Genomic DNA, 25843 nt, shown 5'->3' with positions numbered 1-25843 from the left:
TGTACATATGCTGACCATACATCTGCTTAGCAACCCTACACAGGTTTTGGTGTTTTTCTGTTAAATTTACAATTTTCACACTGACAACTTTGAGAAAAAACTCTTCTTCCTTCGATACAGCAACTTTCCTAGACTTCTGGGAATTCTCTTTCTAAGAATACAGGAAATTAATGACAAATTAACGAAAAACTGGAAAGCCTTCCAACAAGTTCTTTTTTCTGCTCTTCTTAAGAATGATGAATTTGATGAACCTTTGTATTAAAAACAAGGATGTTTACATATATGCATATTTACATATAGTAATTATATACTTCAATGCACAAATTCGTGAACATATTTTATTGGAAAAACAGTAAAGCTACATTACGGCCAGTAAGTATTAAAATATTTCTCAAAAGGCAGTTCTCAGATATCTCACCTTGGGCGGCATGGAAGATCTCCTTCTGCCAGACAGTTAATACATCAACTGGAATGTGGAGTTCTTTCAAATGCTCAAATAATTCCTCTTTGGCATTGAAAAGCTGAATCTTTGTCTGTGTGAATAAAGTTTAATAATTCAATCACAGCCCTCTTAAACTAACAATACAAACAAAAATATCCTGATGGATGATGCTGTTCTTATTTCCTGTCTTCATATATGATAATGATAATGATGATGATGATAATAAGCATCATCATCATCATCATCACTGATCATCTAAGGTCCATGATTTGGACTTGGTGCTTCAGAGACTAAACAAGCAAGCCAATAATTCACTTTCCTATGCTGATGATGATAATTATAACAATAATGATAATAATGATAACAAAACAACAACAACAACTCAATATTTGTCTATTCAATCTATGCACGCAATAAATAACATATTAAAAGTTACAAGTTATAGAAGTGCTAAAAACAAGACCACTTATAATGGTAATACAAATAATACAATATCACACAAGTTAAAATATGCAACTAGGTTATGAGCTAACAGACGGTTAAAGTGCTTTTTATTGATATCTATGAGATTCTGAGCCTACCTTAGAATATTGCTTAACCGGGAGAGGGGAAGCTTTTCAATTTTTTTCCTGTCCCACTGGAGGGCATGCTCTGTTAGCAACTCTTCTCACCTTGAGAAGCAAGTAAACAAATAAGAAATTCAGTTCCAGTTACCAGTTGCAAGCTTTGCATCATGTGAACTATGCTTACTTGTATATATTGCACTACTCTCTTTCTACATTGTGAATAGTCCCAGTACTTTAGATGGGTAAATAGGTTTCCCTAATTAGCTCACATAACTCAACACGTTGACATGTCAATACAGTTTAAATTTGTTTTCTTTTTTCTTAACTGTGGAAGAACTTAGCTCATTTCCCAAAGCAGTATGTACACTGATGCTTACTAGGCACTTTCATCCTTAAAACAAATTGCCCTCCAGAATATGCTTACTGGTACCAAGCCATGAAAAATGACAATTAATTTTATTTGCTCCACCTCCTCACCAGTGGTTGCTGAAGCACAGGCTGCCATCTGCCACCCCAGATAACCTACAAACAATCATAATTATTTAATTTTGTAGCAGCTGTTGAACATTACCCAGTATTCCTCAAAATGAAGATCCTTTTCCATTGTTTGATAAAAACATATGATGCAGAAAGACAGTATATTATTTATGCACACAGCAACAATAAGCATGAGGCAGAAAAGCAACACACAAAAAAGGAGGAAAAAATATTTCTCAGCTATGGTTTGCCTCATTATTCATTGTTATGAGGCACACTGTACCTACAAAGACCATGAATGTGCTTTAGCATGCATAGCAGACAAAGCTGCTTCATGTTCTCCACTGACTGCTTGTCATGTTTTTTCAGCCAAGGCCAATACATGCAGATGATGTCATACAAAAGGAACTGTACCCTTTTAGGTATACAATAAGCTGTCTGCAAGTAATGGGCATAGCCAGATATCTCCCCATTCATCATGCCAGCCTCTTATTAACTATTATCATGAAAGTTGTAGCATCAAAATCAAACAGACTCCAGGGAACTATGAATGAGATGTACACACAGAAAAGCCAAACTCAAACACAGTATTTTACAAGCCAGGATATTTTAAGGTCCTAAAGATTACAAGGAACCTAATTATATAAAGTTTTTAATCATCTTAGGAAACAAGGAAATTTAACACACCAGGAGAGAACTGGAACCCTCAATAAATAAAATAATCAAAAAAATAAATATATATATATAAGTTTATAGTACTAACATTCCAGCTGATTTGAAACAATACAATTTCATATTCCCATCCACATGAACTGAGTGCTGGCTCTCTTCACAGGGTGGGCACTTCATCCAGTCCATGAGGCAAATTTCATCTAGCTTATACTGGCAAAACTTTCATTCCTTAAAGGCAGTGCCAAATGTTTTGCAGTTTATTGTTCCAATCTAGAAGTTAATTGTTACAAAATCAAAAATTTAATTGTGAGTGCACAACAGACAGTCTAATAAAAATACCAAGCATGGAAACAAAGAACTTGAGACATATGGTAGACCAATTTAGAGAATATTTTGATTTAATAATGTGTTATGCTGTGTTGAGTCCATAAAACTGATGAAAATAGACAAATATGCTGTGCAGGTCCAAGGTGTGCATCAACCTTCTTCCTTCCTTAACTTATTGCCAGAGGGACCTCAGTTACCAGTAATGACTTCTCAAATTATTCATAAGATTAAAGTAAGAAAAATAACTCTAATAAATGTAAACACATACCCAGTTTCCAAAATTTCAAAGTACCTCAACCTAATAATATTTGATAAACATAACCTATCATTGTCATATAAAATTTAAAACAGTCTAGGTGTACATACCCTTCCTTTCAAAAGACCTCTCTGAAGACCCTGGACTTTCCTTCTGGAAAAGGTCCCAGTGCAAAACCACCTCAGGATCAAACACATAACTCATACTAATACTTCCTCTAACCCAGATTATGTGACAACTAGTGGGTCATAAGTTGGCAGGTCTTTCTCACAGTGGAGGCATTGGAATAATACATGACCAACATCAAACTGTACTATTTACATGAGAAAAGGTAATAAGTACAGAGTTTTGAGTTCCATTCCAAGGTCCTCTTTCAATTTAATACTATGACCTGGTTTATAAATTTAGGGCCCTAGCAAAGAATGTACATGTAATTGAACATAACAGTTGCACAGAACATTATGCTGTGGTTTCAGTTAAGTTTTGGGATTAAATTTGGTAACAGACAAAAATATAAATTTAACTGATTCAAAAAATAGTGAAACAAAAAGAATTTGAACCACAAGAGAAACACTTACAACAAATTACACAGCATAATATCTTACCTCTGAAAGTAACTACTATACATCTGTTTTGTTCCCAACTGTTTGAATATTGCTGCAGCTACACCTAGGGCATGTCAATGAAAACTGAGACAATGGAAACAAATTCTCTGAAATGCCACATGTAGTGCTTAACAACTAAGACATAACAATTAATTAAGCATTCTCCCATTTTAAAACATATAAAGGAAGAGTTTAGCCAAAGAAAAAAAAAATGGAATCTCCAGTGTTGCAAAGATTGGATAGCAATCTTTCATATAGAATGGTAAGGAAATGATGAAATACTTGTATCTCCTAAGCCATCAGGGCCATGTTGTTCAAAGCTGGGTTGACATAACCTAGGGTTAGTCTTAAATTTGAATTGATATGTAAAAGCTTAAAAAAGCAAACTAAGGTTTATTCATTCTGTGTACAACTTGATGATTGGGTGCTTGAAGAATAAGACAGAAAATTATCCAAGAAAAAGAAACTTGGATTAAGCAGATCATGATGTTATATTATTTTATAACTAAACAATCGTCCTAATAGTTTTTAACATTAAAATGTCCACCTAAATGCAAGAACACAGAAATAGTTAGCCACACAAGGAAATGGATCAATTACACGATTCTTACCATAGCAAACGGGATATAACAATTACCTCCAAAATTCATATTTATCACATACCTACAAAAATCCACTCTCCATCACTGTCAGTGGATACAGTTGGGGGAATTGGACTTGGAAAACCACTCTTCACAGCATCACAATCATGAAATGGGTGGAAGTTGTGAACCAACTGGTCACAAAGTCCACACAATCTTGTGTGCAAGTGGCAATCAAGACAACATATGACAGCTGGATCCTTTCCGCATTTCATGCAGCTAGTGTCACTCATACAGCTTTTTTCGTCCAGAAATGACAGTGTTGAACAAGCTCTCTTGAAATGCTGCCCAGCTTTCATTTAATGTAGGGGTTCAGTGCCACCAATTCTGCTTTAGCAGCTTTAATGTCCTCTAATCTTGGATCAGCACATTGGCTGCTTGCAGAACGTCAGCCAAATTACACATAACTGAAACAAAAAATTGTGCTTATTTAAGTCTAATAACCCTTTAACTCCCAAGATCTCATTAAGTAATTCTCCCTACAGTCTGCCTTAAAATAATTATGACTTCAATTTGAGGAATTTGGTATTGGATCAACTTGAAGTCCCCTAATTGAGTTGTCATCTTTATTCTCCTCACTAGTCCGCTTAATTCTTTGTTGATGTTGAAAGGAGAAATTCTGTCTTGGTCACCCATGGGAGTTTAAGGGCTAAGAACATGTCTTTGAATTTCAAAACCGTTTAGAGCAAAACAGATACGCACACTATTGTTTGGGTTAAAAATAATGGTTCGTCGAAAGTCGGGGATGATAAGCATTCAGTACCTGCAAAATTTGTAATGTTTAAAATTACATGTAAAATTCATGACACCTGGTACACTAGCGTCGGCGATATCCTCCTCGTGATCGTCCACAAGCACGGGCTCTGTGCTTTTTGAGGACACCAGCTTACTTGATCTGTGTCGGTTAACTCGCATTAGGGTTTGCGTTGACCCGTTACGGAGTCCTTGGAGAAACGATAAATTGCTGTCGCTCTCCTCCGTTTGGCCGAAGACTTCTTACTTTCATAAGGTTTACCATCGATTAATCGCTTCGCCTTTTCAACCACATCGTGCGGAAAGCAGGAGGCTTTTTTCGCTCCTTCCCTCAGTCTGAATAAATGAAAATTTGGTAAAAGCATATAACAGAAGTGCTTCAAAAGAGCCAATACGATTTCTAAGCTATATTAGAGAAAGCCTCAGAATTAAGGGAGTAAATCAAGAGGCACATCAGCTCTAATTAAGTTAAACGTCCACAAGTTTCACTGTACACGGTTCCGCCATGATGCTTGCTGCCTAAGCAAAACTAGTTACCAGCACCATAGAGGAGTTGAGCAGATTGCGTATATGAGGTAATTTAGTGGTGTTCAGCAATTATCGGGACAATCCAGTGGTGGAGGACATGAGTTTAAATATGCTGATCGTGCATACCTTCTAGAGGAAGGGGAAAAAACACCTATCCCACAATGCACATGGAAGCATAGTCCATTGTATCTGAAGGCCGATATTAGCTAGGGGCACAAAGAGACGTACGTGCGGCAGATTGATATTCGTCAACGTTTTCTTCTTAACTTTTCGGAGCTGTCCGATAGGAATCAACATGTTGGGACCCAGGTGTGAATACATCACTATTGCGCTTCTACTCGTGTCAGTTACGGCATCGTCGGTAAGTGAAAACTGTCTTTAGCTACGCTAAATATTTCTTGTTTTCGAAAGTGGGAGTTCTAGGTGTATCATGCCTCATACCACCGCGAGGCGTTACACTTCGGCTTATCGCGAGATTCGTAGGAAAAATATATGTTCATTTTATAACCGATGTCGTCCACGACCATCGTCATTTCTTTCACTCCCTAAAGACTTTCCGATACGGGTGTAGATGACGAAATCACGCGGCGCAGACAAAATACGTCATTAGAAACTTTCTAAGTGAGTCCCTTTGTTAATTTTATTTCGTATTCGCGTTGCGCAGATATTGCTGGCATTTTTTCCGAACAAGTCTGATAACAAAAGTTAAGCACCGCAACATCATTTCCGTTTTTGTTTAGCTGGTTTGTTTGTTTGTTTGTTTGCCCCTTTGTGCATTTGACGAGGGTTAATGGTTTCTTGAATTCCTGTCTGTTCACGGAATTAATATTTTTTCCTTCAGAAATGTGTTTTGTATAGATTTTCTTCAAGTAGAATTTTCTAACCCAGTTGAGAATTTTCTCACAAGAAATCTCACAGGAAAACAACCGAAGACAGTTCGGAAACGAATCTTACGCATTCCTTTTCGTGTTTCCTGTTTTTTTTCCTTGTTTGGTATATTTCTGTTTGAAAACACGCAATGCATTTTACTAAGTTCCTTTAAATGTGTGGTCTTTACTTCTGCTTGAATCACAACGCAGTAGTGATAATTACAAACAAACGAGATTTCGGAAATTAAGTTTGACTTTGAGAGGTTACAAATCACGGCACGGCGCTGCCGTGCCATTTTCGTGGTAATTTTTAAATATAAATTTGTAGTAGGGCGTAGGTGGCAAGTTCGTTGGCACCAAACAAACATTGATAAGCTATCATAACAAAAAAAGATTGCTCAGTTTATTGTTACTCGATGGACAAATGTTGGTGGTAGGAACATTAACACCTTAGAATATGGTCGCAGATTGTATTTAATCCATTAACACTGCTGACTTAACCACGACAAAGGTGATAACTATCATCTATCCGTTAATTACGGATTCAACGATGTGTGGTCATCGGGGAAGTACGGCACAGTCCTCTGCACGTGCGTAAAGAGAGCCAGGAAGATTAAAGGTCTCAGACAGGACGCCTTTAATTTGCAGTACTTGACTAAGTTTGGGGAGGGAAATATCCTGTATGGACAAACAGTTCACGTGTACTAGGAATGGTTCTTTTATTGGGTTCATATTAATCGTATACAAATTTCCTGTTCCTAAAACGGCTCACTATCGGAATATAATTATTTGATTATTGAGGAATCGTAAGATTTAAATCTATAACATCAATCAGAAAGTGGCTATAGAGAGATTCCAAAGTTTAGTGCAAAAAAACTAACAATATGTTTTACCTTTGCGATAACCGCCACAAACAGCGAAAAAAGGCGCTATTTTGATGAGATTGTTTTTTAAGTGCCGCTCTCGCTAGGAGTGGACCTCTCGACTTCCCGTCGGAAAAAAAGATGTATTTTTTTTTCCCGTGAAAAGGGTTTAGGACATGTTTCAAATATAATTTCGTTGTTCTCCAATTCTCGTTTTTTGAGTCGCCACGAGCCAATTTCACAGATTTTGCGCAGCAACTGCAATAATATTGCTCACGGAATGTTATCTTGCTAAAATTATAAGATGTTTTCAGTTAGTTCAAAGACAAAAAGTGGAAACTTCAACTGAAATGTTCTTCATACCAGCGTGATCGGAGGATTTGCATATCAAAAATTCACTAATTTGTACGAAAGAATTCTCAAAGTGCAGCGTTTATCGGCCTAAAAACCATATCAGTGCATAGTTGATACACCAATGACGTCACCGATTGCCTCAAACCCGCGGGTATACCTCTATCCTTCATCCACGCAAATCCATGTATTTGCTCAATTGCGTTCGTGTCAAAGATCATTTGCATAATTCTGAAAATTGACCAAGATCTCCGTTGAAATATCAGGTCATGAACTACGCACAGTGTGGAGTAGATCAAAATTAAGGAATTAAATTTGGCACTCTGGTCATTACAAACATACCGTGTCGCTTAAAAGGAAACATAAACAAGTTAACAAGTTACAGTGTTTATACTTACAAAACAACACGCTTACACTCTGAAAGAATTCTAGCAGTTTCTCTCGAGATTAAGCACACGAAACGCGGTGAACTAGCCCTCCTTTCTGCAAATTTGTTTCCATCATTAATGATGTTAAGCTGTTATGGACCACAAAACGTTTCCAGTAAGTCTGGCGTTCTTTCGCTACCTTACATTTTCCCTTGTGCTCTGAGTGGTGACAAGTACTCTCACCGCATTTGCAACGTTTCCTTAAGTGTTCGAATGTTTAGAACATACCAATGACTGTTTTATATTAACCATATCGAGACCAAAATGACCGGAACTCGATTCGTCGTCCCGGCATTCTGGGAGAGAGATTTATCAGATATATATCGGGTATATCGGCTGAAGTTTCCATATTTTGTCTTTGAACTAACTAAATACATCTTGTAACTTGAAGCAAGATAGAATCGCGTGAGCTGTATTATTACAGTCTCTTCGCGCTGGACAAAATCTGTGAAATTTCACTTTCGATCGCTGTCCACACGGGTGGTCTTGCCAAAAATCATTTTTGGCTTGTGACGACGCAAAAAACAAAGAATTGAACAACAACTAAACTATATTTGAAACATGTGTCCTATACTCTTTTCATAGTACAAAAAATAAAATACAACTTTTTTGCCGACGAAGTCGAGAGGACCGCTCTTAGCGAGAGGGGCGCTTAAATACTACGCAGTAGTCGATAGTATATAGTAGCAAGCTGAAGGCCAGCCATGAACCGAAACAGGTATTCATAAAACCCCTTTAATTAATGCTATGAGGCGAAATGAGATATATCATGGCGCCAAGTTGTTAAAAAATCGTTTCACTGAGTTTGAAAAGGTTTACATTGAGATTTGTTAGCAAAACTAATGACCAATTATCATGGATGACTTTTTAGTAGTTTCGACTAACAGGAAATGTTTGAGCCAGCTATTTATAGTGTTTGGCACAAAGTGGCTTCGTGTCAAACTTTACCTAATTTGGTCTTGAAAGATCATTGTGACCGAGGAAACCTTCATATAGTGTAACACCAACGTACCCTAGGAAAATTGCGCCTACATCTTCTAGAGTTGCCTCCCACTAGACCTTGAAGCTCAACAAAGCAATTCTTTTAGTCACGCGTTTTTTTGTGTCCAGGGTGCCACAGTTCTTTTAAACAGCTTTCTTTGTTGAAATTCGCTTAATCCCTTAATGATATTTAACCGAACTTCCTGTTACATTTGTACTCAAATTACCGTTCAAAAGACACGTACAAAATGAATTCTTTGTTACTTAAACAAGCATAAGGCAATTTTTAACATTCGCAAACTTTTGTTCCTCGCCGTTGATGACCTAATTGTTGAACTGATTTCATTGTAAATATGGCCAAAAACGGGTCGCTATCGACTGAAATCTCAATTAAACAAAGATACCTATCTATCTATTCCCCCAAAAATAAATGAGCTAGACTACCGCATTCGCTATAAAAAAAAAGATTTCAACACAGGAAAATATGTTCCCTTCCTGCTTTTCCCTAGAAATATAAGTTTTGATTCAGTTCACTCTTTAATTAGTCTGACCTCCCCTCGAGGTAGGTTATCAAAACAAAGGCTTGCGCCGGATATTTGCTATGACGAGTAATCGCACGAAATCTTCGTTAAGTTGCCGGGAGAGTTTGAAATTTCTTTTTTTTTTTTCACTATTTTTCTTCAATTTTGTCCATTTCAAAACCGGGTTTTCGTACACGAAGTTGAACAGAGATTAGTTTAGTGAGCAAACATAAAATGCTTCATAAGCACAAATGTAAATTAGATTAAATTGAACAGTGGACTGTATACTAAAGTTAACGTATGCAACCCTGTCAATTAGACCATTAAATGATAGTCTAATTTGAAATGTTATATGAGAGATGATAACATCTTGTTTTTATCAAACAAACTGGTTAGTTTGTAGTGAGGAGTTTGCGTAAATAGCGTTCAAGAATTTAAATCACAGTGAGTTTTAGGAATCTAGCCTTTGACAAGCTTTAATTTACGGACAATGAAAATCACGATGCGGCAAAGGGTCATCTGCATGATGCAGATCATTCAAAACGGATGTAGTTATACAACTATTGAATTACAATTACTCTACGTGGCATCAATGAGTAACACACCTCTCGTGACTCTTGAAAATTGAATAACACTAAACTCTTCGTAGTTATCCCACTCTGCAACGATGCTTTTGATGCTTCTTCTCCTAACGGTGAGAGCAACGGTGAGTCATTTTATTTACATGTTGATCTCTCAGTATTTTAAAAAATATATATATTTAACTTTGGTTCGCTCATACGATCCGGTTTAGCGGAATTCTGGCCGAACAAAACGATTCATACCATCATTGTTCGTGGTTTAGCAATCTCTGATAGGGATACTTGAGACATATCTTAATGGTACTCTTAATGCTAGGAGAGTCATTTCACCATGAATTTCATTCTAAAGATCGAGTAAATTTCAATATTAATGCTATGCACGTGGCTTGTGTCAGCGCGGCTTTTGCTGAAGTGCGCACACAACCGGTAACAGCAGCGAAAACCGATGTAAAGCCGGCTCGAAGCGGCGAAAACTGGAGTAAAGTATCGTATTCAAACTTCATTTCAGTGTTGTATCCATGATTGCAGCGAAAAAACACATATTGCTCGTGTTAGAGCAACATGTGCTGACGTCTGCAAATTCTTTAACTCGATCAGTGAGCCTTTGATATTCTACATATGCCGCAAATAGCAATTGATTTAAAGCGAAAACCGATGTAAAGCCGGCTCGAAGCGGCGAAAACTGGAGTAAAGTATCGTATTCAGACTTCATTTCAGTGTTGTATCCATGATTGCAGCGAAAAAACACATATTGCTCGTGTTAGAGCAACATGCGCTGACGTCTGCAAATTCTTTAACTCGATCAGTGAGCCTTTGATATTCTACATATGCCGCAAATAGCAATTGATTTAAAGAAATTACTTTATTATCGACAGATATGAGCGAAAAAGAAACAGCTGAGCGAGTTCTTAGCCTTAAAGTTCAAGTTTTACTTGCATTTCAGATCGTTAAAATTTTTAATAATATCTTTCAGGAATTTGTAAAATTTGCACCATCTCGTAAGCGATTGGCTGTTTGATGAGTAACTTAAGTATTCAATACCAGAAGTAAACCGTAAAATGCCAGCGTACCTTGACATAAATCGGAAATGAAAGATGACGTTCAACCAATAGGAGTAAGTTTATACGATACCTTAATGGTTGTATTGTAATCTTGAGATCCAGTGAAGGGAATATATAATCAACAAGAAAACAATGTAAAATATCGACTGGCACGATATTTTACTTTTCTAATACTTCATCGCCCAGAATGCTATTGTCTTTCGCGACATGTACTTGCAGTGCCCATTTAATCAGCGGGCAGCATAATAATTTGCATATCCTGAACTAGTCGGTTGTGATTGGTCAGCAGGTAAAGCTTTGGGAATACATGAGTCTCTTTGCAGATTTCAGCTGCTGTCAATCAAACGGTTGGATGCGTAAAGTAAATCCCAAGGTGACATAAAGTGAACAATAGCAATAATTAACAACAGCCACGCTCTTAACAAAGCGTTTAGCAAATTCGTTTGCAGCGAATTCTTATATGGACTGACAGACTCCCGTTGGTCAAAATGTTATCGGAAGTATAAAAATTAGTATCATGAAAATAGAAAATAGAAAAAAGAAAAATTTAGAAAAAAAGCATCATGAAGAATCTACTTCGTTAAAATCGCTTCAATCGGTAGAGAAAAATATGAGCGATGCTTCCGACAACCGGCTTGTGAGTGCGACGATCGTCGAGATAGAACTAGAGTCTATCTTGCGACAATAATAGTGTGGTTTCCATATGATAGTAACGATTGCTGAATATTTCTGCAGCGATCTCAGCGATCATATCTTAAAAGCTTTTACAGTTTTTTAAGCATTGTCTAGTTACCACCTCAATTCCCCATGTTCTAAACGAGTCAGGGATTGGGTTCGAGTTGGGACCGCAAAGCATCTATGGATTGATTGAAGGGACAGACGAGTCATATTTACAAAGTAATTCTGAAATGCCTCACTATAATTGTTGCGTTCCTGGCTGTACAAACAGCTTTAGGAACGCTTCACATCTGCATTTCTACAGATTACCGAAAGATGAGTTTACCAGAAAGCAATACAAAGTCATTTTGAAGAATGATTCGCTAAAATTGGACTCCACAAATACTCGAATTTGCTCAGACCATTTCGAAGGTGGCGAGAAACTCAGTCGAGCTCATCTGCCGACTATATTTCCTTGGAAAAAGGCAGAAAGCACTAGACGACAGCTAAAAAGAGTCATCAGCTTCGAAGAAAATCTGGCAATTCAGGAAGCAAAAAAGAAGAAGAGGGAGGAAAAGAAAGACATGGCACAAGCATCAGTGACAGTCGAACATGAGAACAATCGTGAGACACAAACATCTCCCACAGGATTGGAAATCGAAACAATGTTAAAGGAGTTGCAAAAGCTTAAAAAGGACATCAGTGAATTGACAAATGAAAAGAATCAGCTGCTGGAGAAAAATGCCAAGTTGAGTGAAGAAAATGCAAACCTACTCGAGGCAAACTTAAAACTCGAGCAAGAAACAAAAAGACTAAGACACTCTCTTGAAAACTTTCGTTTCGATATTGAGAAATATAAAGACAATGCTGAAGACATTGCCTTTTATACTGGTTTACCAGACTATAATGCACTGCTGATATGTTTCGACATGGTTAAAGATGCAGCAGAGCATATTGAATATGAACATGAACGAACGCACCCAGGAATTCAGTGTGGCAGACCTCGATGTTTAACCAAGTTCCAAGAGTTTACTTTGACACTAGTGAGATTAAGGCTTGGATTGCTGGAAAAGGACCTTGCTCATCGGTTTAGTGTCTCAAGACCCCTTGTATCCAAAGTTTCAAGGGCCTGGACGAGATTTCTGAGGGGACAGTTTGAGCCACTTATTACTATTCCACCCAGGGAAGTTCTCAAACTCTACATGCCTGACATTTTCAAATCCTTCTATCCAGACTGTGTCATTATTGTGGACTGTACAGAGTTTGAGATGGAGAAACCTTCAGCACTTAATTCTCAATCTGCTTGCTACTCGTCATACAAGTCTAGAACGACGATGAAAGCCTTGCTTGGTATAACACCCAGTGGTGCTTTATGTTTTGTCAGTGAGCTATTTCCTGGTTCAACTTCTGACAAGGAAATAACAGCTCAAAGTGGACTGTTGGACAAGTTACAACCTTATGATCAAGTTATGGCAGACAAAGGGTTCAACTGCACTGATGAGCTTGCTTCTGTGGGAGCAGAACTGATTAGACCAGCATTTTTGGTTAAAGATACACAATTCTCAAAAGAAGAAACCAACCACAACAAGATTGTTGCCAGTTTGAGAGTACATGTTGAGCGATTGATGGAGAGAATAAAGAATTGGCACATCTTTGACCACCGAATTCCAATTACTCTTGCCCCCATAGCATCTGATATGTTATTTGTAGTGGCTGGACTTTCTAATTTTTACCCTCCTTTGATTAATTAAAATTTATGTGAATATAAAGCAACATTTTAATACTTAACAATGGTATGGATTTATGTTTTATTGCCTTGCATTAAAATAGCATTGATAAACTAGTGTTTGATAATGTATTATGATATTGCCATCATACCACTGGACTGTAACCAGACTGGTTATAAGTCATTACAATAATCCAAGCACACTACACATGTAGTTAGTAAATATTTTACTCAGTCAGATATGAACATAACTGTGTACAATGTATAAAAATACTGAGTTAATGTGTATAGACAAAACAGATCGCTGTTTCTTTCAAGACAAAGTTTATCTAATCTTAGCTATAGCAAATACCTATAGGGTGGTTTTTAAAAAACCTGTGAAACAATTAATACTATTTACTTTCTAATAGTGCCAGTATTAAACAATAGAAACAAAAGCATTTAAGCAGAAAAGCACTAAACATGTACAAAACTTAGTACGTGTTTCACAGGCTTTTGAAAACCATTCTACCTTCACAAATATATTGTTTACACTCTGATAGTACTAAAAAGTGTGCAACATAATTTGGGCAAACCACTAATTCCCATTAAATTTTGATTTGCCTATTTCATTGTATAGTTTTCTTAAATTACACACTTTTACTGAAATGAACACATTGATTTTGACTGTTTTAAACTGAACGAGCATTCAATTTAGGAATTCCATACTTGACTCTAGGATACACAAGTTCTGGAACAATCCAGTCATTAAAAAAGGATTCTAGCTTGGGCAAAATAGACTTCCAGCGGTCTATTGAAAAATGTACTCTTTCACAAAACAGTGAATCACAGCCTGAACCCTTTACAACAAAATCTGTCCACTTTCTTCCAGTAACAAACATTTGCTGATGGACTTGGTAGAAGTATTTGTGTTTGTCATTTAATCTCAATGCATTACTGTTCTTTTTGCAAATGCTCTTGCGTAACAATGCCTTTTCTAGTGTTTCATCCTTTGATGTCTGGACATACTTAACTTCTATAAGTCCCTCTGAATCAGAGGCTGATGGATCATGTACAAGGCCATCGGGGCTAGCACCAAGGTAACCATGTTCTTTTGAAACAAAAAACCCACATTTTGAGACTGTTATGCCTTCATCTCCTTGACTTTGCTTGAGAAGCTTGTAATCATTGATAATCTGGTCTTCCATTTTCAGTCCTTCCTCCATTGACTTACTTTGATAGGCCTTGTTGTAACCAAGTATATCTTTAATTATCTTAGTAGGGGACGTACTTTCTCTCTGTACAGCTACACGGTAACATTTTGTGGCAGTAATCCTTGGTTGTCTGTGGCGATGCCATAATTCAGTGTTTGATTGACCTCTAGTTTGTTCCTCAATATCTTGCCTTTGTAAATCATCAACCATAAGATTTCTCTTTGCTTTTTCAAACTTTTCTTTTAGCTCTTTTGCTGACACGGGATGACATTTGACTGGTGAAAGCAGAGAATCCTTTACATCCTGAAGTTTCTTTACTTCCTGAGGCAGTATATGTGTCCAAGCTACAGTGTTTCCTGATACCCTCTGGTACTCCTTCATCATTTCAAAAAACCTTGACTTGTTTTCATCGCGACAAGCATTTTGGTTTGCATTTACTGGAGAGTGATGAAGCTTACGTATCTTCTTCTCTTTCGTGTAGTCGTGCTTCACAAAAGTCATCTCATTTATGGGCTGTATTGCACCTTTTCTCTTTCGTGGCACATTCCACTTGCATGGTTTGGAGGTGCATGACTCATCAGACTCATCCAGTTTTTCCCTTACTTTACAATAGTTTTCTAAAGCAAAAAGTGTTGATGCAACATGGTTACATCTCCCATCTATGCCAGCAGGGCATTTGCAGTGGGCTCTTAGCATCTTTCCAAGTGAACTAATAACTAAGTAGCATGTATAAACTTTGTCCTTTTTCATAGATGGGAGGACTTGGCTTTTGATGTAGTGCTTGCCATTTTGTTGTAGGTGGCCTATGTACAGGACATGACCAGATTTAAAAAAGTTGAATCCTTTAACAAGTGGCTTAGCAGTGGAGAGCTGCTTTTTACATTCTACACCTTCGATCATAAATCTCCACACAGTTCCAAATGATATTTTTGGTAGTGCCTTTATATCTGGTTGGAATCCTTCTTTTGGGAATGAATCCTTTACTTCAGGCTCTTGATTCTCAAGTACGCCAAGTTGAGCTTTTTTCCGTAACAAATTGACGCCGCCATCCGGATCACGCAAGTATTTAACATCAAATCCATGCTTGATGTAGTCGTGTACTCTATAAGTCAAAATTAGAGCACTCATAAGTACGAGAGGACTTTATTAAATTCGAAAATTTCGATTATATTAAATTTTTACTCTTAGGAAATTTTAATAATAATTCTGAAAAGGCATATAATTACAAATAAAGTTGTTATAAATAAAAATAACTTATTGCGTGTAAAGGTTCTTAGTTTAAAAGTTGCCAGCTTCGTTACGAACCTCGACACTAAAGCTTTCTTTGTTCCCGTCGTTTTTGCACCTCTGCAAAACAGCCACCTCTTCAACTGGACAACGCTACATTTTTCAACAGAATCCCTTGGAAGTTTTGCCCCAGGAATATCTTCCTGAGTTAGTTTAACAGTTAGTTTGGCTTTGCTCTCGCTTTCAGCCATATTGATTTGGAAAATCTGTCCCTTCAAACAATCCATAGATGCTTTGCGGTCCCAATTCGGACCCAATCCCCAACTCGTTTAGAACATGGGGAATTTCAATACTAATTAGGCGGGGTGTGCGCGATTGTTTGCGGAGGCGGAGCTTAACATACCTTGATATTCTCGCGGGAAGTTTAAAATAGGTCACTTGTATTCTCGTGGGGGTCTCCAAAGGACAAATTTGGATAGAACACTACGATGCTTAGCAAACGTTTTCGAAATTCGCGTTTTGCGACTACTTCCAAAGTTTGGAATCCCTTGAAAATTTCTATGACGCTTTCTAGAATGTCAAATAAAAATAACCATATTGTAAAAGAGAAATCTAGCAATTGAGTGAAGATAAATTACGCCTGAAAGTGCGCTGAGATCGACTTCTCATACAAGCAGGATGCTAACATAGTCAATTTTCAAGGCAAATTTGCGACCTCTTCTGAAAGCGCAAGAACAAAGTGAGAATGATACACTATTCAATTGAACTTTCTTCTTTAAAAGCCATATGATAAAAGTAGCATTTGAAAAGTAGTTTATCCGTAAACGAAGAGAACGTAAGCCTTCCTCGACATTTTCAGCCCTTTTCCTTTATTGTTTGACAATCGTTTTCTAATTAGCTTTTAAATTTAGCGCCAGCGTCTCAATGAAAGTCCCGGATATATCGCTGAATTCTAGGCGATGTTGACAAATTCTTTCACGACAGTTTAACATATATATTGAAGAAATGTAAAATGGTTTCCGTGTTTACATAGCCTGATGTAAACACGCGGGAGGTTGGGAGAACACGAGATAAGCGTTGGAAACCACGACGCGAACCCATGTTTATCTCCTAGAATCCATTTCAAAAGTATTCTGATTAGCAAGTTTTTGTACATTAAGTGGCCCATTATGATAAAAATTAGCATTTTTTATCGCTTTTTTTTAAAATTAAAACCCTATTATGTGGAACCTTAATTAATTATATTAGGCAGTCAACTTGTCTACCGTCTACCTTCTATCGTCTACCATCTACCGTCTCTCGTCTGTGCTTTAGCACATACCATTTTTTTAACCTTCTTTTTCACTTTTCCAATCAATCCAATAAAAGTGATTAACAAGCAAATATTTTGTTATCGAAACAAACACATAACACAAAGCAACTGTTTCAATTATTGACAGCAAAAAAAACAAGAAAGGCTTTTCAAGGACACATGACGCATAACCTTAGATAAGATAGTATTCTGTTTGGCATCCGATTAAGTAGCTCGTTAGTTCATCAATATCATCATTATCACTATAACTATGATTATAATTATAGTTATTGATAATATTAACAACATTATTTTTAAATTCGCCGATTATGTAAACGATTTATGAAAGCATTTATTTATTCATCAATTCATTAGTGTATTCATTTATATAAAAACTTGTCTATTTCTTCACTGAAATCAATTTTTAATTTTATTTCGTTTTACTTTCTTTTCTTTTATTTATCTATTTTTTTTTTCTTAGTACGCGGCCGGTGATTGCCCAGATAATTATTACTGGAATGGAACACAATGCAGCGCATGCTCAGGCTGCCCCGTTGGGTTTGGTTTGAGGGAACCTTGCTCAAAAACCAAAAACACCGAATGTCAAGAATGCTATCCTGGCTATGATTACTCGAACAGCACAGGAATGGAGGAGTGCATAAAGTAAGTTGGTGTTATGTCATGTTTCGCTTTATAATATTGAACACAACCTTGCACTATTAATCTTGCTAAATAACCTGTCAAACACTTCATCCACCTTTTCCTTCTTTGTCTTAAGTGTTCTTGCAACATATTTTCTAATTTCGTTTCATCTACGTTGTTTCCTTTAAACTTAACTTATCATGCTATGATGGTAAATGCACAATCTTTCCCCATGGGCGAATGATTGTTCACAGCTTCTCTCTTTTGCGAACGTGACACAAGGCGAAAAGGATGCAAAGATAGACTTTCGACAAGCCTTTTGGTAAACTTTTTCAATCAAACCTTCTTTAATTGATTAGTTTTTATTCAAAGTAAATTGACTTCATTATGATATTTAAGCTTTCCACCTTAAAGGTACTGTTTTCCTCCCTTTATGTAAGGTGTGATACATACTCCAACTGTTTACCCGGACGATCTAAAAAGATAACAAATTGTACGATATATTCTGGACACACTTGCGACGGATGTGAAGAAGGATACTATCACCACCGAGGCGTTGGCTGTGATAAGTGTTCACCTAAATGTGATGCTATGACTGAGGACGAAATACAGGCATGCACAACTAGGCATGACCGCCGTTGTGTACCAAAACGAGAGTTGCCTAAAACTCCTCCTGTCTTTAGTAATGGGAAGAAGGTCGGGTGTGAAGAAGGATACTATTACCGCCAAGACGTTGGCTGTGAGAAGTGTTCACCTAAATGTAATGCTACGACTGAAGACGAAATACAGGCATGCACAACTAATCATAACCGCCATTGTGCACCAAAACGAGAGCTGTCTAAAACTCCTCCTGTCTTCAGTAAGTTAATTCACTTCCATTTGCTTCGATATTTGGTAATTAAGACAACTTTAGAATGATGGATTGGAAATGTTTCTCCTTTAGATGATAATCCATTTTTTAAATTTGTGTGCTTAGCTCAGTTCTTGCAATTTTTGGTGCTAACTGAATGAGTTGTTTATTTGGATCTAAGCTTTTATATTTTGATTGATTTTTGTTCGCTTTATTTTTCGTTTTGAGGTAATGACTCAAAAGTTAGAGGTAATTCTAGCAGAACTGCCAATGAGGAAAAAAGCGAGATACCACAAATTGATCCTGGGTCGGTAGAATCTAAAACAGCTTGGCCACGAGAGGAAAATTCAATCGTTACCAATCTGTGGTTTTGGTTTCCACTCACGGGGATCGCACTATTACTAGTCACAGTCCCGATAAGGCGTTATAAGAGAAGAAGTCGAGTAAATCGTCCACCTCAACCAGAGGGCGATGTCGATACAGATAACACAGAGGAGAACATCGTATTGCGCGAGCAAAAGACTCCATTGATATCTGAAGGTGGTGTGGATGCTCATGACACGAGGGAAACTGTCTCTTCAGCTGAGCCACGAGTTCCTTTGAGGCCAAGGCATGAGTTAGGTGAGCTTGTGTTGCTTGTCCTCGTTTTTTCTTTTAAGGGTCGTTTTTGTATACAACACACAATTTCTTAAGGGCAGATTTTTTTATCTTGCTTGTCAGGTACTTTGCACTATGTATTTCTATATATTTAATACTTAAGGTAGTTATTTAATAGGCCGTTTTTATAGGGATACCCTCATTGATCTCCCTCTCCTGTACTGTATGATTTTTCAATATATTTGCATTCGAATAGTGTATTATTAAAAGATGTCTCCGCTACCAAGTTGCACACTGGAATGTAATTAAAATGACGATGAAAGTTAGCATAAAATCTTTAAAAAGTTCGAGCTACTTACTTCGTACCCGATTTTAAAAGATTGCGAAACTACTTTTGTCAACAGTAATTGGTGAAAGTAAAATCCCTGCGACTTTATTCAAGTTTTGATGAAGAAGGTTTATGAAAAAGAATGACAGTAGGAGTCCGTAGTAGGACTAATGTCTTTAAGAATTCTTTTTTTGTTCGAATCTGTCGCCTGTGGAATGAACTACCTCTTAGTATAAGAGAGTCAAATACCCTGTCGATCTTTCGTAAGAATTTGATGGCCTTTTATCATGACAAGTTTAATGTAGAATTTTACACTGTACTTAACTAAATCATTAGTCTATTTATAACAATTTTATTGATGAGCGTTCATGTCGCATGTCTTTTATAACTGACTTTTTAGATAATTTTATTACTTAATTAATTCTGTAGATGTAATGATAGATGGCTTATTTTTAAGGAGTCTTGTATTCTGTTTTAAGAATACCTCAGATTTGTCATTCTACTTGTAAATCTGAAACTTGATTAAAAATTAAACAAACAGGACCTCCAATCTGTTTTGTGGTTGAATTTTCAGAGATAAATTCAGGCAGGGTGGATTTAGAAACTCCAAAACCTTCTTCAGAAGAAGTCAGCAGACAAGGTTTGTCTCAACAGTTCAACACGTAATTCTTTGATATGTGTGATATCGTATGTAAGTTGTCATTGCGTATACGCAAAAACGCAAATACAGTAGTTTCTTTCATTTTGTGGTGTTGCAAGCGGAATGTACGATTTGCAAGCAACCATGTCATCGATCTTAAGTTGCAACTGTCGTGGGCAGTCGTAGGATAAGTTTGATTCACTCAGTGTGCATCTGCCACAACCCCCCCTCCCCTTTCCCAGAAACCTAGTTCCGCCTCAGAATTTTATGTCATAATCAACACTGTCACAAAATTCTCGAACATGATTGGTTATCACCAGCCTGATTTGAGCACTAATAGGACAGTGTACGCGTCATGCTTGTAATTGGACGGTGAAATAGGACAATTAAATGGACACTAATCTCTTCATGCCTGTGTAAGTGGACAGAACGCGTCATGTGTGTGCGCTGTCTCGCATTTCGCCGTTTTAACTAGTGTTTTCTATTTTTTTAATGAAAACGTATGATCGATGTCAAGTTTCTTTCTCAAATTTTGTCATAGTTTTGATTAATTAGTAACAGAACTTCATGTTGTCCAATTCTGTCTGTAATCATACTCGTGATTAACAAATCAATCAATGATTTATCAATCACTCGTATGATTACAGACCGAATCGGACTCTACACGGTCCTTTTAACATTATTAATCACCATAGTTGTTTCGTTACTTTCCGGTTATCATTTTAATTCTAGGCTTGGATCGTCCGATCAAAGATTTAGCGATTAAAGAAAAGAAGCAAATCAAGAATGACCTGAGTGGCAAAGATATTGAAGGTAGGCAGAAGCTCACTCTTATGAGTGACCAAGAGAGAATTTCTCCTTACCATATCAATACAACATCAAGCATAGAAGTGATGAGAACTAAGAAAAATATCAATTCAGGGATTATTAGTTGATCCAATGCCAAATTCTGCAAATTGACCTGATGAGAATTAAATGGCAGACAGTTGGGAGAATTACTAAAGAGATCTTGGGAGTTAAAGGATAAGCCGATATCCGTGTTTTAAAATTTTGGCATTTTCTTAGGAGTAAATAATCACTACTTAAACAAGTTGTGTACAGTGGTGCACGTAGTTTTCCCTTAGAGCTCTAAAACTGCAGCCATTAAAGTGCCAATGACACGCATTTTTTTTACCCAAATATTTAGCTCATCATATGTACAAACCAATTCCAAGGAAAGGAAAGAAGGAAAATTTCAAAAAACCTAAAACTCGGTCTTTTCGGGTCCTAAAACGCTCTTATTCAGTCTAACAGTGTCCCACGGGTAACAAATTAGCGGCTGATGACGTAGACAACTTTAAAAACTCTCAGTTGACACTCGCAAACTCCCACATCTCTTGTAATATTGTATCAGTCAACGTTGAAATACTCTTGAAATAATGTCCGATAGCGATGTATACCTATCCGGCTTCAGCAAGCTCTACTGAGAGTTGTGATAAATCCTCCTCAAGAAGTAGAGAAGAAATGAAGTTGTGAGTACGGTACAGCCCTACAATGGAGAACCACGCTGCATCAAACGAAGACGGTTCTTACCTGCGGTGTTTAGGTCAAGATTAGAATTAAAAATTCCCGTTTCTGAATGTTCAGTTTGCTGCGTTTGTGTTTTGTTTTCTCTGGCGAAATCTATGTTAAGAATGGGTAGCTGTGTTCGTTTCTGTTGCCAAAACACTTTATTCATTCGTACTATGAGAGGCGAACTGAAGGTTCCCCTTGTTCAGTGCTCTAGAGTTTCGTTGCTGTAGAGAAATTCCCTTGGTAAGCCAAAAGCTAACTTTTTACGAAAGAATCAGCTTTATCACTTGGCATAGTTATTTTTCACCGAGAGGTCATCGGGCAGTTTCACTGCAAGTTGTTCCTTTCCTCAGAGAATGCAAAGGCAGAGGCTATCGTCGCGATCGTCGAGCTGGTCAAACCGAACGGAAAAAGAGTGAGTTTATAGCCATCTGATTCAAGTTGATCTTGAATAGGGATTTTAATTGGGCAAAACTTCTTGAGTTTACGTGCCGCATTGCCATTTGACGCTCACAGGAGATAACTGACATCAGTATTAGAAATTAATATTTCGTACGCATCGACTTCTACACGGCACTTAGATTCGCTACCATCTAATTTACCAACACTCGGATTGAACAATGACAAAATAAATTAGTGTCACAAGTTTGTCTCTTATTGAATCTAGCGGTGTTCGACTATCGCGGAAAAGGTTCAAAAACGACACTTCTCCAGATATTAAACTAAATTATTGCCCATTTTCCCTTGGTCAAAAGAAACATCCGACGGGATGCCAGTTCGTATGCATTAACGATAAGCATGTTTGAATTAAAAACATACTTTAGTACGCACTGGAACGTAAAGTATCATCCATTTTTACTAGAACGTTAAGGATGATGTTTTCACTCAGTTTTGTTGGGAGGTCTAAATCCGCGGAGGGCCCATATCCGCTAGCGGATTTGGACCGGGGGTCCAAATCTTGTGGGGTCCAAATCCATTGGGACACCAGTACAGAGTATACGACCGATGGCATTGAAGAGTCAAATCTCCTCGATGTCGACGATCGAAAGGGGTCCATTTTAGCCATACGGCTACATCCTATCGAAAGTAGTGCATAGAAATAGCTGGTATATGTGTATTATTCTTGTAGCTAACATCATTTGGCGCTCTGGCCATGCAATACGTTCATCCTTTCTCCTAGATTTCTGCTTTTTCCACCACAGTTGCCGACGTGTCTTCACATTTTTCTACGTCACAGCTACGTAACATGATCGTTTTGGCCGCGCGCTTATTGGGAACACTTTTTGGCCATTAAATCTTACTTTCAATGCACAAAAAATGGTCAGAAAGAACTCGCTAGGCGCTAAGGTTGATTATGTCTAATTTTCAATACAGCTATAAACCAGAAAATGCAAAAAAAAAAAACTGTGTCATAGGCACTTTAAGAGGTTTCATTCAAACAGTTTTCCGTATTGTTCTTAATTTAGGTTATTTTTACTGGCAAAGTGTTGCGGAAGAACTTGGTTTCAAAGATGAGTCCAGAGGATGGGAAGGCGCGCAAAATCCAATTGAAAACCTTCTCAAGGCATTTGGCGAAAAAGAAGGGAGCACCATCAGAGGATTGATAGAAGCTACCAGGAGAGCTGAGCTGACGCACTGTGCTAGTCAATGGGAACGTAAATTTGATACGACTCCAAGAAAAGATACAACTGATTCTGCCCATACAGCTCTGTTACTGAATGAAATAAATGATAATTTCACTTCTGACATACCTCCAGATCCGGGTAAAGGGAATGGTGCAACTGAATCGGTTTATAAAACACCAGGTAAAGGTGAAATAAATGATAAGGCTGATTCTGTTATTAATATACCCGAGAACACGGTAGAAGAAACTGATGCAAATTATATTGCTGATACAGCTGTATGAACGGCACACCTGCATAAATGAGTAATTTTGTGTTGGACACATACCCATAGCCGTGTTTTATTAGTTATTTTCTAATCAGAAACTGAATTCCACGTTGCCAGGTGCCTGTTCTGTTGGTAACAGATCACGCTTTAGGTCAAAATGCTGTAACAACCAAAATAGAAGACAAATTGCTCGAAGACCAGAAAAGGTATCTATTTTATAATAGCATTCCGAGTTAAATACTTCTACATAACTGGCTGTTACCGACCGTACAGACAGGCGGCAGAAGTCATAGAAATATTGTGTACTTTGTTTTGTCCGTATTGGAGTTCTGTTTTCATTTATTTTTTATGATTAATTGTTTTGATTATTGCGAAATTCAGTCTCAGCATTGAGCGGGCGAAGGCTTCTAAAAAGTTAAGCAAAATAAATTTACGTCCTTGAGACTAGTGTCGAACCGCAGCATGGCTTTATTGCCCCAGGGAAGAAGAAGGGAGGGTAAGGGGGGGGTGGGATTGGGGTTAGATGGGGGTGGGGTTGGATGGGGGTGGGAGTAAGATGGGGGTGAGGTAAGATCGGGGTGGGGTAAGGTGGGGGTGGGGGTAAGGTAAAAGTCACTCAAGTTTTCCAGAAGTTTGAATCGAATTGATGGCTGTTATGACTTTCTTTCACAAATAGTTCTTTTCACAAATAGTTCCATTTAGTTAAATTATTAACTAACTGACAAATACGATAATTTATGCTGCAATTTTAATTTAACAGCCTCACAACAATTGGAAATTTACGATAATTTATGGAAATATTGAGCGGCGTACTTTAACAAATAATTCCATTTGAGAAATTATGCACAAATTTCAAGTTATTTACTGACTGACAAATGCGATAATTTATGCTGCAATTTTAATTTAACAGCCTCGCAACAATTGGAAATTTACGATAATTTATGGAAATATTGAGGGACGTATCTTTAACAAATAATTCCATTTAAGAAATTATGCGCAAATTTCAAGTTATTTACCGACTGACGAATGCGATAATTTATGCTGCAATTTTAATTTAACAGCCTCACGACAAATGGAAATTTTAAAATAATTTATGAAAATGTCGAGCGACGGCAGCAAAAAGTGTTTGTACATTATTCCTTTTTAAAAAACTTGATGAGAAAAATTTGCTTTTTCGATACTAGAGAAGCATTTATTGTTATCTGTGTGCGATCAGAAATTGTCTTCTTTTTTTTTTTTGGTTTGTTATTGCTGCTAATGTTTTATTAAAAGGTGGCTTATGCTTGAACAACTCTCTAGTTCCTAATCAATTTTATTTTTAATCTGAATTTTTTATACATGTACTTGATAGAAGGAAGCATCTTGACGAAGTTTCTTAAATAATTGTGACGAAAGTACTTGTTGTCCCAAGATTATTCGTGAATGTTTAGATAACATTTCCTTCGCATAGAACATTTAATAACAATTAATTCTGTAAGTTAGTGAAATATGATCTGTATATAAATTTGAAGAGACTCAAGTATAGTTACAAGGGAAATATTTTTTCTCGACGATATTCAAGAATTGGCGATTGGTTAGATCCATCTACTAGCTGAGGTTGATTGTAATTATAATAACCGATATTTATTTTATTGTGGCTGATTACCTTTGGTATAGATTTATTAAAGATTGGTTTTGGTACTAACCAGCCTGTATTTGATCTGGATCATTCAGAGTGCCACAGACAAGATTTGAAGATGACTTCATGAATCAATTTTAGCCCTGCCTTAATTTTTGTCTTTGACTTAAACTGTTCGACACGATGGAGGTTGCTGCGACTCCAAATTCTGAACAGTTTCCTCAGTTGTTTATGTTCGAATTAATGATTGACTTGATGGGAAAAAACCACAGATTGGAGACAATTGACGGGAAAAAATTAAGCATAAAACACATCGCTATCGCCCAGCGATTGAACACTGAAGCAAAATTACGACGTTCAGCGAGTTTTCGCCGTGGAAAGTGTGTAATCTCTTCAACTGTCTGTTTCTTATACTCATTCAAGGTGACACCAGAGTAAAAACAAGTGTAAGACTCGACATAAAATGAACTCCCTTAACACTGGGCCATAAAGTGCATGGAGTTTCGAAGGTTCCCATGAGGTATGAGAAAACAGCATCTAAAAGATGCATATTTTGGGGTGTAATACCGTGTATAGTGAAAGAAATAAAAAGACAAGGAAAGTGATCACAGTAATCAGCAAGTGTAGGGACATTCTCTCTTTTGACGAAGCGAAGTGTTATTGTTTTGATGCTAAGGTAACCGAGCTGTGCTTGCAGACCATTGTTGTTGA

General features: G+C 37.2%; 4 protein-coding genes across 16 annotated transcripts in view; 2 read left to right on the top strand and 2 right to left on the bottom strand.

The window, feature by feature from the left end:
- Positions 1–25843, bottom strand: part of LOC113673484 (uncharacterized) — a 28888-nt gene that overhangs the window by 1873 nt on the left and 1172 nt on the right. For 3 of the 12 annotated variants that reach the window (XM_089206814.1, XM_089206821.1, XM_089206817.1), the window contains exons 1-9: positions 4796–5420; positions 4009–4393; positions 3346–3409; positions 2851–2920; positions 2249–2427; positions 1486–1530; positions 1024–1113; positions 419–533; positions 1–35 (exon numbers count right to left, since the gene is read on the bottom strand). The exon at positions 1–35 is cut by the window's left edge. In XM_089206814.1, the coding sequence (XP_089062940.1) occupies positions 2380–2427; positions 2851–2920; positions 3346–3409; positions 4009–4285 (459 nt within the window). In that variant the 5' untranslated portion in view covers positions 4286–4393; positions 4796–5420 and the 3' untranslated portion in view covers positions 1–35; positions 419–533; positions 1024–1113; positions 1486–1530; positions 2249–2379. Of the gene's footprint in view, positions 152–418; positions 534–1023; positions 1114–1385; positions 1531–2248; positions 2428–2850; positions 2921–3345; positions 3410–4008; positions 4394–4795; positions 5529–9885; positions 9969–25843 lie in introns of those variants that run through there. The other 9 variants (XM_089206819.1, XM_089206822.1, XM_089206810.1 and 6 more) reach the window with 8 other exon arrangements.
- Positions 5420–24010, top strand: LOC149044880 (uncharacterized). Of its 2 annotated transcripts, none has more exons than XM_089206803.1 (7): positions 5420–5628; positions 17498–17679; positions 18099–18517; positions 18737–19129; positions 20008–20073; positions 20806–20886; positions 23091–24010. In XM_089206803.1, the coding sequence occupies exons 1-7, from the start codon at positions 5563–5565 to the stop codon at positions 23528–23530; spliced, it is 1647 nt and encodes a 548-aa protein (XP_089062929.1). In that variant the 5' UTR covers positions 5420–5562; the 3' UTR covers positions 23531–24010. The 2 variants fall into 2 exon arrangements, with proteins under 2 accessions (XP_089062929.1, XP_089062930.1); XM_089206804.1 differs by lacking the exon at positions 5420–5628 and adding an exon at positions 9826–9986.
- On the top strand, positions 11730–13916 carry LOC149044882 (uncharacterized). The gene has a single exon (XM_089206805.1). The coding sequence runs from the start codon at positions 11831–11833 to the stop codon at positions 13328–13330; it is 1500 nt and encodes a 499-aa protein (XP_089062931.1). The 5' UTR covers positions 11730–11830; the 3' UTR covers positions 13331–13916.
- On the bottom strand, positions 13369–16037 carry LOC149044881 (uncharacterized). Its single transcript, XM_089206802.1, has 2 exons — positions 15804–16037; positions 13369–15600 (listed from the first exon to the last, which is right to left on the bottom strand). Exons 1-2 carry the CDS (start codon positions 16010–16012, stop codon positions 13977–13979), a joined length of 1833 nt encoding a protein of 610 aa, XP_089062928.1. The 5' UTR covers positions 16013–16037; the 3' UTR covers positions 13369–13976.

This window comes from Pocillopora damicornis, chromosome 5 (genome assembly GCF_964200805.1).
Source record: "Pocillopora damicornis chromosome 5, jaPocDami1.2, whole genome shotgun sequence".
Taxonomy (NCBI): domain Eukaryota; kingdom Metazoa; phylum Cnidaria; class Anthozoa; order Scleractinia; family Pocilloporidae; genus Pocillopora; species Pocillopora damicornis.
The sequence above is the reverse complement of the archived record's forward strand: the minus strand, read 5'-3'. Positions and strand labels throughout refer to the sequence as shown.